The sequence below is a fragment of the Toxotes jaculatrix genome, chromosome 8 (assembly GCF_017976425.1).
Source record: "Toxotes jaculatrix isolate fToxJac2 chromosome 8, fToxJac2.pri, whole genome shotgun sequence".
Lineage (NCBI taxonomy): Eukaryota > Metazoa > Chordata > Actinopteri > Toxotidae > Toxotes > Toxotes jaculatrix.
Genome location: NC_054401.1, coordinates 28,288,123 through 28,299,225, shown reverse-complemented (window position 1 = coordinate 28,299,225; position 11,103 = coordinate 28,288,123). Strand labels below are relative to the sequence as shown.

General features: G+C 38.2%; 1 protein-coding gene across 1 annotated transcript in view; it reads left to right on the top strand.

The window, feature by feature from the left end:
* The first annotated feature begins 391 nt into the window (after positions 1 to 391).
* Positions 392 to 11,103, top strand: part of nod1 (nucleotide-binding oligomerization domain containing 1) — a 52,978-nt gene continuing 42,266 nt past the window's right edge. The window contains exons 1-5 of the mRNA XM_041043378.1: positions 392 to 532; positions 1,073 to 1,298; positions 1,506 to 1,680; positions 3,389 to 5,201; positions 5,317 to 5,400. Of these exons, the coding sequence (XP_040899312.1) occupies positions 1,128 to 1,298; positions 1,506 to 1,680; positions 3,389 to 5,201; positions 5,317 to 5,400 (2,243 nt within the window). The 5' untranslated portion in view covers positions 392 to 532; positions 1,073 to 1,127. The remainder of the gene's footprint in view (positions 533 to 1,072; positions 1,299 to 1,505; positions 1,681 to 3,388; positions 5,202 to 5,316; positions 5,401 to 11,103) is intronic.

The following is an 11,103-nucleotide window of genomic DNA, read 5'->3' as shown; positions in this document are numbered from 1 at the left end:
TGGTGATCCAGTGTTGAATGCGGGCACAAAACAAGTCTGGAGGCTGAATGCCTGCTTGCTGCAGGTCCGGTGACCCATAAATGCAGGACCATGTCCAATGAATACACTTGTATGGATGACAGGACAAAGGAACTTGCAACTTTTCACTACAGTTGGGAGCAGACTGTGTCTTAGTTATCATATATCCAGTGTACCTTAGGACAAGCGTGTACCTCGCTCTGCATCATGTGATTGGTCATTAAAAGTAAACTGGAAACAACCTGGAGTGTTTCAGGATTTCCGCGGGCGCTTGAACGCAGCACAGACAGGTCGTTAAATTGCGGGCAGAATGACGCAGCGCTGCTCGATACTTTCACTTCCTCCAGCTGGAGAGTTTCAGAGGGCTGTTTTTTTCCTCCTGAGCTGTCAGTAGCTCTCCTGTACACACCAAATGGGCATTTGTCACATTAATCCCCGTTAGTTCCTTTTAAATGCTCTGCTTTTATTTGAAAGTGCAGTGTTTACCGCGCTTTGGTGTTGAAGCAACGCAGCGGTAGGCTTCATTTCTTTACTAAAATTCTTATTATGTTATGTAGTATTTTGGTTTTACTTCTTTGTCGTACACTTGGTGGTTTATTTTCTGGGCTAAATAAGATGACGATCAAACACAGCGGATGTATCCGCATTATTTCAATGTTCTTTTAACTTTTTAACTCTGTCAGCTGTTCGTTCAACTCTCCACTGGCAAGTTTAGAGGGAATTGATTAGTTTGGTGATGGAGTATAATTTCTAAGGGCGGTTCTTCACTGTCTTAGGCAGAACCATGGAAAGATTCAGGAAACAGCTGTGGTATGACAGAGGGGGAGCTGGGTATGAATATTGACAGTTACTTTACAGCTAAAGTAGCTTGAGATTTACTAACTGACTTGTGATAAGTGGTAAGCAGCTGTAAATAAAATAAAAGTTCTTCTCAGTGTATGTATGTGTGTGTGTTTACTGTTTCTGTACTGTTTTATGGCAAAACTGTTACAGCCAGTGCTTTAACCAGTGTCCATCAGCAGTGTCTATAGACAGCACCTATTCATTTCTACAGTGGTGATCGGGTGTGAGTCTCCATCTGTTCGAGGTGACGGTGTTCTGTAGTAAACATGGATCAGATAGAAGAAGCTAAATGCCATAAGATCCTGAAGTACCACAGAGAGCTGCTGGTGTCCAGGTTGAAAAGCATTCAGTGCATCCTGGACAACCTGCTGGCTTGTGGCTTCCTCTGCGAAGAAGATGTTGAGATTGTGCAGCGAACTGTCACCAAGACAGATCAGGTAGGAAAAATCAAAGACATCTGTAAAATCAGGCAATTTCCCACTGTTTAATTTTCACATTTTCTGTTTTTTTTTTAGTCTAAAAATATATTGCCATATCTCTCTGTAAAATATCTGCTGGCTAAAAATCCCAGATAATATACTTATTAAATTACTCTGTATGTTAGTCTGTGAACTTCTACCCAACACGGATTATCTATTTTCTAGGTGCGCAAAATTTTGGAGCTTGTGCAGTGCAAAGGGGAGGAGGCTTGTGAATACTTAATGTTCATCATATATAAAGTACACGATGCATACATAGACCTCCAGCCATGGCTGAAAGAGATCAACTTCAACCCAAGCAGTGATATAAAGGTGATGAAGGTGGTTAACACAGATCCCAGTAAGTATAACAACCACTAATGCAGCTCTGTGCCACGAAGATGTCCTTTTTCATGCTTTCTGTTTGAGTCACAAAAACCCCATTTGTCTGATGCCCACATGTTAGACAGACTGGACTAGTTTAGCCAGAGTTATTTCATTTCATTTCATTTCTACTATTCTGACCCCCCCATTTAGAGTAAGGTTAGAATTGGATACAAGTGGAAAAATATACAATTATAATTAGAAGTCCTACAGAAGTCCTACATTCTATCTATCTATCTATATATCTGTATCTATCTATATCTATATCTATATCTATATCTATATATATATATATATATATATATGTAGGACTTCTAATTATAATTGAATATATATATATACAATTGACATCTATATCTATATATCTATATTATGGCATGCCGTTTAGGAAATTATATATATATGGAATGAAACTTGAATATATGGAATGAAAGTCTGAATATATGGAATGAAAGTTTGAATATATGGAATGAAAATTTCACGTCACTACCGCCATGTTGTTTTCCCTGGGATTACAGGCTATGGATGAAGGTGACAAATTCAATTCAATTCAATTCAATTTTATTTATATAGCGCCTTCCACAATCAAAATTGTCTCAAATCATGAACGAATCAGCTAAAAATTTAGTGTCGACATTTTTAAGCAATGATGAGATAATAAACACACTGGCGACTGTATGTCCGGGTCAAAATACAGGTAACCGAATCCAGTACTGTTCTCCCGATGAAGAAATTCATTCTCTTTTTCATCGTGGAAGACCGAGTGCAGGGAACGTCCCCGGTCAGGCTGTTCCCGTCCCTTCAACCTCACAGGTACCCCCCACAGCTCCTACCTACAGTCTGCGCCCGTCCACCCGGAAAGGCCGGGAGGTAATAACAGAACAGAATGCATTTCAATTTAAAGAGTAATATCCCTTCCAGCAGTAGTCATAATCTTACTCTCTTCAAAGCCACCAGACTCCATTAACAAAAACAGCAATTTTAACGTTACCGCTCTAGGTTATTGTGCGACTCTGATATCTTTAAGATTGTTGCGAGACTTTTGTCCGAAGTAATATTTTAACCATCAAAGTCACACAATAACACAAAGCACCGGGAGAACGGCACTGGATTCGGTCACCTGTATTTTGACCCATAGGCCTACATACAGTGTGTTCATTGTGTTTAAACACAACATGGCGGTAGTGACGTGAAACTTTCATTCCATATATTCGAGTTTCATTCCATATATATGTGTAATAATTTCCTAAACGGCATGCCATAATACAGAATTTCAACTGTTGTCCTGAGAGAAATTTTATTTGCAGCAAAGAGAAAAGGAACACACACACACGTTTGTACATCTGTCTTTGTGAGGACACACATTAACATGTATGTATTCCCCTAGCCCCATACCCTAAACTTAACCATCAAAACTGAATGCCTAGCCCTAACCCTTGCTCTAACCCTAACCAAGACCCAATTCTAACCTGAACCATAAAACTAAGTCTTAACCCTCAAACAGCCATTTTAAGACCAGTTTTTGGATGTGTTCAGTATCAGCCCAAGAACATTTTGACATGCAGACTGGAGGAGCAGAGGATCAAACTATTGATCGTCTGGCACTCTGCCTCCTCTGGACCTAACACTGGTTATACCAGACCAGTTTCTTTATTGTGCTAATTCACATGTTTATTTCCTCTAAGTCAGCAGGTATTGTGAGAAGTTAAGGCATGAAATGAGCCGGGACACCTCCTTCATCATGTCATACGGCCAGCAAGAGGACACCCGTCTGGAGGACCTCTACACTGACACTCTGATGGAACTGTTGAATGATGCCAATGAAAGTCTGGGCTTCCTGGAGAGTATGGACCAGCTCCTAGGAGACCACGCGGTCTTCAATCCTGAAGGTGAACTCATCTATGTGATGGGGGATGCCGGTATGGGAAAATCCATCCTCCTGCAGAAACTCCAGAACCTCTGGTCCAAGAAGGAGCTGCAGACGGACGCCATCTTCTTCTTCAAGTTCCGCTGTAGGATGTTCAGTATCTTTAAGGAAACAGAACAGATCTCCCTCAAAGACCTTTTGTTCAAATACAACTGTCACCCAGATCATGATCCAGATAATGAGGTGTTTGATTACATCCTGCGCTTCCCTGAGAAGATTCTTTTTACTTTTGATGGTTATGATGAGATTCAGGAGGACCTAGACCTGATGAATGTCCCTGAAATGGCATCACCAGAAGACAAGGCACATCCCATCCAGCTACTTGTCAGCTTGCTCAGTGGGAAACTACTCAAGCACTCCCAGAAGGTGCTGACGGCCCGGACGGGGATTGAGATCCAGAGTAGGGTGATCAGAAAGAAGGTGGCTCTGCGGGGGTTCTCCCCGAATCACCTGAAGACCTACACTGACTTGCACTTTAAGGAGCAGGAACACAGAGAGCTGGTGTCAGTTCAGCTGGATGCTAGTCCCCATCTCTGTGGCCTGTGCTCCACCCCGCTCTTCTGCTGGATCGTATTCAAAAGCTTTAGGCACCTTCACACCATGCACGATAGTTTTCATCTGCCTGACACCTGCATCACGCTCACTGACATCTTCCTCCTGCTGTCGGAGGTGTGCCTCAGCCGCTCAACCTCACCTGCTCCGTCCCTGCTGAAGAAAAGCACCCGGTGTGCCTCAGAGACATTCAAAGCAGGGCTTAGGCCCCTTGCTGCATTTTCCAAGCTGGCACTTCAGGGTATGGAAAGAGGAAGCTTCATTTGTAGCCAAGAGGAAATCACTGCGTGCGGCCTGAGAGAGGAGGACCTGCCCCTGGGCTTTCTTAGACCTGTCAGTGAGTATGATGCCAATGGAAGCCCTGCTAACTTTGAATTCCTCCACATGACCCTCCAGTCTTTCTTGGCTGCGTTTGCCCTTGTGTTGGATGAGCAGGCTGCTGCAGACTCCATCCTCAAGTTCTTCACAGAGTGCAGTAGGACCAGGGAACCGTCCTGTCTGCTTTTTGACGTCTGTATCAGTGGCTCTTCAAAGCCCAGTGAAAAGAAACCATTTGAACCAAATGAGCACCTTCAGTTCACTAATCTCTTCTTGTGTGGACTGCTGTCCAAGGCTCACACTGGCCTGATGGAGCATCTGGTGTCTCCTGTGTTAGTGAAAAAAAAACGGGCCTTGCTAAAATCTTACCTGTCCACGAGTGTAAAGTCCCACCTCCATGGCTTACCCCACTGCAGTGTCGAAGAAGGCAAGAAAGTCCATGTTTTGCCCAACTTCCTGTGGATGCTGAGGTGCATCTTTGAGACAGGGAGCAACGACATCGCTAAGATGACGGCGAAAGGAATCACAGCAAACTTCATCAAGATGGGTTACTGTAACGTGTACTCAGGCGACTGCACGGCCCTGAACTTTGTACTCCAACACCGTCAGAAACTCCTGGGGCTCGACATGGATAACAACAACATCAGTGACTATGGGGTGAAGCAGCTGAAGCCTTCGTTCTGTAAGATGACAGTAGTCAGGTAAGATGTATAAACATGTTGTGAACTACCTTTTGATCTCCAGTGAGGGAGATTTAGACTGAATCTATAATGTACGTGTGTTACTTGTACCACTAATTGAACTTCTTGTCTTCAGATTGTGTGTCAATCACCTATCAGACAGCAGCATTGAGATTCTTGCAGAGGAGCTGTGTAAGCACAAAATTGTGGAGGTCTTGGGGTGAGTAAACGTATCAGTTGTTCCATTGTACCTAATGGCCCCTGAAAGTTCTGGATTCTGATTGGTTGGAAGGTGTGGGTTAATATTTAGTTAGCGAATAGTTTCACCAGACACTAGTGATGTAGGTGTTTGTTTGGCATTTTCATAAGACATCAACAGATGAGCCTCAGCTAAATAACTGGGAGCTAGGGTTATTTGTGTAACCACCAACAACAACCAAAGAAAAGAATAAATAGGCTTTAAAATATAAATATAAATTTAAATGTGTATCACCTTTCCAATCTAGAAGTCTAAATCAGCTAATGGTATGGAGACACTATTAAACTTAGAGGAGCTAAATAACGTTAGCTGCTGTGAAGCTGGAAGCCCAAGGGGATTCCAAGGGGCATCTGCACGGGAGAGGAGAGAATACCGAAAAAAAAATTGAGCCAAACTGCACAGAAAATATAGAAGTGAAATTATGCATAAGAGAAACGTAGGAACAGGGTTTTGTTGACAGTTTTTTGGGATATATGTGGGGTAATACGAAACAAGGTATATGTGTATGATCATAAGAGATTCTGTGGGGTTTACCTCTACAGGATCCAGTATAGTTGTAACAAGATACAGCAAATCTTGTGGGTTTTGAGATAATTAAGAAAAGAAAACACTAAGCTTTGCAGCTTAGCAGGACTTTTTTTCTTTGGGATATTTTTCTAATGTTTGGGAAATGCCTCTTTGATGCTACAAACACACAGATGAGTTTTTTTTAAGGCTCACAAACCAATAACGTTTGGAACCATAAATTTAATCATCTGTAAGCATGTGTTTTTTATTTAAATCTTGTAATTAGAAACTTCAACTGAAAAATTTGGTCATAGTATAGTAAGGCTTCAAAATAGGCCAAAAAGTTCATTATATAGTAGGGCCTCAAAATGTCATAAAAATGGTCATAGTATAGTAAGGCTTCAAAATAGGCCAAAAAAGGTCATAGTATAGTATGGCCTCAAAATGTTATAAAAATGGTCTTAGTATAGAAAGGCTTCAAAATAGGCCAAAAAACATCATAGTATAGTATGGCCTCAAAATGTTGTAAAAATGGTCATAGTATAGTAAGGCTTCAAAATAGGCCATAAAAGGTCATAGTATAGTATGGCCTCAAAATGTGCCAAAAAACATCATAGTATAGTAAGGCTTCAAAATAGGCCAAAAAAGGTCATAGTATAGTAAGGCCTCAAAATGTGCCAAAAAACATCACACTATAGTAAGGCTTCAAAATAGGCCAAAAAAGGTCATAGTATAGTATGGCCTCAAAATGTGCCAAAAAACATCATAGTATAGTAAGGCTTCAAAATAGGCCAAAAAAAGGTCATAGTATAGTATGGCCTCAAAATGTCATAAAAATGGTCATAGTATAGTAAGGCTTCAAAATAGGCCAAAAAAGGTCATAGTATAGTAAGGCCTCAAAATGTCATAAAAATGGCCATAGTATAGTAAGGCTTCAAAATAGGCCAAAAAAGGTCATAGTATAGTATGGCCTCAAAATGTCATAAAAATGGTCATAGTATAGTAAGGCGTCAAAATAGGCCATAAAAGGTCATAGTATAGTATGGCCTCAAAATGTGCCAAAAAACATCATAGTATAGTAAGGCTTCAAAATAGGCCAAAAAAGGTCATAGTATAGTAAGGCCTCAAAATGTGCCAAAAAACATCACACTATAGTAAGGCTTCAAAATAGGCCAAAAAAGGTCATAGTATAGTATGGCCTCAAAATGTCATAAAAATGGTCATAGTATAGTATGGCCTCAAAATGTCATAAAAATGATAATAGTATAGTAAGGCTTCAAAATAGGCCAAAAAAGGTCATAGTATAGTATGGCCTCAAAATGTGCCAATAAACATCATAGTATAGTAAGGCTTCAAAATAGGCCAAAAAAGGTCATAGTATAGTATGGCCTCAAAATGTGCCAAAAAACATAATATTATAGTAAGGCTTCAAAATAGGCCAAAAAAGGTCATAGTATAATATGGCCTCAAAATGTCATAAAAATGGTCATAGTATAGTAAGGCTTCAAAGTAGGCCAAAAAAGGTCATAGTATAGCATGGCCTCAAAATGTGCCAAAAAACATCATAGTATAGTAAGGCTTCAAAATAGGCCAAAAAAGGTCATAGTATAGTATGGCCTCAAAATGTCATAAAAATGGTCATAGTATAGTAAGGCCTCAAAATGTCATAAAAATGATCATAGTATAGTAAGGCTTCAAAATAGGCCAAAAAAGGTCATAGTATAGTATGGCCTCAAAATGTGCCAATAAACATCATAGTATAGTAAGGCTTCAAAATAGGCCAAAAAAGGTCATAGTATAATATGGCCTCAAAATGTCATAAAAATGGTCATAGTATAGTAAGGCTTCAAAATAGGCCAAAAAAGGTCATAGTATAATATGGCCTCAAAATGTCATAAAAATGGTCATAGTATAGTAAGGCTTCAAAATAGGCCAAAAAAGGTCATAGTATAATATGGCCTCAAAATGTCATAAAAATGGTCATAGTATAGTAAGGCTTCAAAATAGGCCAAAAAATATCATAGTATAGTATGGCCTCAAAATGTGCCAAAAAACATTGTAGTATAGTAAGGCTTCAAAATAGGCCAAAAAAGGTCATAGTATAGTATGGCCTCAAAATGTCATAAAAATGGTCATAGTATAGTAAGGCTTCAAAATAGGCCAAAAAATATCATAGTATAGTATGGCCTCAAAATGTGCCAAAAAACATCATAGTATAGTAAGGCTTCAAAATAGGCCAAAAAAGGTCATAGTATAGTATGGCCTCAAAATGTCATAAAAATGGTCATAGTATAGTAAGGCTTCAAAATATGCCAAAAAAGGTCATAGTATAGTATGGCCTCAAAATGTCATAAAAATGATCATAGTATAGTAAGGCTTCAAAATAGGCCAAAAAAGGTCATAGTATAGTATGGCCTCAAAATGTCATAAAAATGGTCATAGTATAGTAAGGCTTCAAAGTAGGCCAAAAAAGGTCATAGTATAGTATGGCCTCAAAATGTCATAAAAATGGTCATAGTATAGTATGGCCTCAAAATGTGCCAAAAAACATCATAGTATAGTAAGGCTTCAAAATAGGCCAAAAAAGGTCATAGTATAGTATGGCCTCAAAATGTGGCAAAAAACATAATATTATAGTAAGGCTTCCAAATAGGCCAAAAAAGGTCATAGTATAGTATGGCCTCAAAATGTCATAAAAATGGTCATAGTATAGTAAGGCTTCCAAATATGCCAAAAAAGGTCATAGTATAGTATGGCCTCAAAATGTCATAAAAATGGTCATAGTATAGTAAGGCTTGAAAATATGCCAAAAAAGGTCATAGTATAGTATGGCCTCAAAATGTCATAAAAATGGTCATAGTATAGTAAGGCTTCAAAATAGGCCAAAAAAGGTCATAGTATAGTATGGCCTCAAAATGTCATAAAAATGGTCATAGTATAGTAAGGCTTCAAAGTAGGCCAAAAAAGGTCATAGTATAGTATGGCCTCAAAATGTCATAAAAATGGTCATAGTATAGTATGGCCTCAAAATGTGCCAAAAAACATCATAGTATAATAAGGCTTCAAAATATGCCAAAAAGGTCATAGTATAGTATGGCCTCAAAATGTCATAAAAATGGTCATAGTATAGTAAGGCTTCAAAATAGGCCAAAAAAGGTCATAGTATAGTATGGCCTCAAAATATCATAAAAATGGTCATAGTATAGTAAGGCTTCGAAATAGGCCAAAAAAGGTCATAGTATAGTATGGCCTCAAGATGTCATAAAAATGGTCATAGTATAGTAAGGCTTCAAAATAGGCCAAAAAAGGTCATAGTATAGTATGGCCTCAAAATATCATAAAAATGGTCATAGTATAGTAAGGCTTCGAAATAGGCCAAAAACGGTCATAGTATAGTAAGGCTTCAAAATAGGCCAAAAAAGGTCATAGTATAGTATTGCCTCAAAATGTCATAAAAATGGTCATAGTATAGTATGGCCTCAAAATGTCATAAAAATGGTCATAGTATAGTAAGGCTTCAAAATAGGCCAAAAAAGGTCATAGTATAGTAAGGCTTCAAAATATGCCAAAAAACGTCACAGTATAGTATGGCCCCAAAATGTCATAAAAATGGTCATAGTATAGTAAGGCTTCAAAATAGGCCAAAAAATATCATAGTATAGTATGGCCTCAAAATGTGCCAAAAAACATCATAGTATAGTAAGGCTTCAAAATAGACCAAAAAAGGTCATAGTATTTTATGGCCTCAAAATGTCATAAAAATGGTCATAGTATAGTAAGGCTTCAAAATAGGCCAAAAAAGGTCATAGTATAGTATGGCCTCAAAATGTCATAAAAATGGTCATAGTATAGTAAGGCTTCAAAGTAGGCCAAAAAAGGTCATAGTATAGTAAGGCTTCAAAATAGGCCAAAAAAGGTCATAGTATAGTATGGCCTCAAAATGGCATAAAAATGGTCATAGTATAGTAAGGCTTCAAAATAGGCCAAAAAAGGTCATAGTATAGTATGGCCTCAAAATATCATAAAAATGGTCATAGTATAGTATGGCCTCAAAATGTCATAAAAATGGTCATAGTATAGTAAGGCTTCAAAATAGGCCAAAAAACATCATAGTATAGTAAGGCTTCAAAATAGGCCAAAAAAGGTCATAGTATAGTATGGCCTCAAAATGTCATAAAAATGGTCATAGTATAGTAAGGCTTCAAAATATGCCAAAAAAGGTCATAGTATAGTATGGCCTCAAAATGTCATAAAAATGGTCATAGTATAGTAAGGCTTGAAAATATGCCAAAAAAGGTCATAGTATAGTATGGCCTCAAAATGTCATAAAAATGGTCATAGTATAGTAAGGCTTCAAAATAGGCCAAAAAAGGTCATAGTATAGTATGGCCTCAAAATGTCATAAAAATGGTCATAGTATAGTAAGGCTTCAAAGTAGGCCAAAAAAGGTCATAGTATAGTATGGCCTCAAAATGTCATAAAAATGGTCATAGTATAGTAAGGCTTCAAAATAGGCCAAAAAATGTCATAGTATAGTATGGCCTCAAAATGTGCCAAAAAACATCATAGTATAGTAAGGCTTGAAAATAGGCTAAAAAAGGTCATAGTATAGTATGTCTCAAAATGTCATAAAAATGGTCATAGTATAGTAAGGCTTCAAAATATGCCAAAAAAAGGTCATAGTATAGTATGGCCTCAAAATGTGCCAAAAAACATCACACTATAGTAAGGCTTCAAAATATGCCAAAAAAGGTCATAGTATAGTATGGCCTCAAAATGTCATAAAAATGGTCATAGTATAGTAAGGCTTCAAAATATGCCAAAAAAGGTCATAGTATAGTATGGCCTCAAAATGTCATAAAAATGGTCATGGTGTAGTAAGGCTTCCAAATAGGCCAAAAAAGGTCATAGTATAGTATGGCCTCAAAATGTGCTAAAAAGCATCACACTATAGTAAGGCTTCAAAACAGGCCAAAAAAGGTCATAGTATAGTAAGGCTTCAAAATAGGCCAAAAAAGGTCATTGTATCGTATAGCCTCAAAATGTCATAAAAATAGTCACAGTATAGTAAGGCTTCAAAATAGGCCAAAAAAGGTCATAGTATAGTATGGCTTCAAAATGTCATAAAAATGGTCATAGTATAGTAAGGCTTCAAAA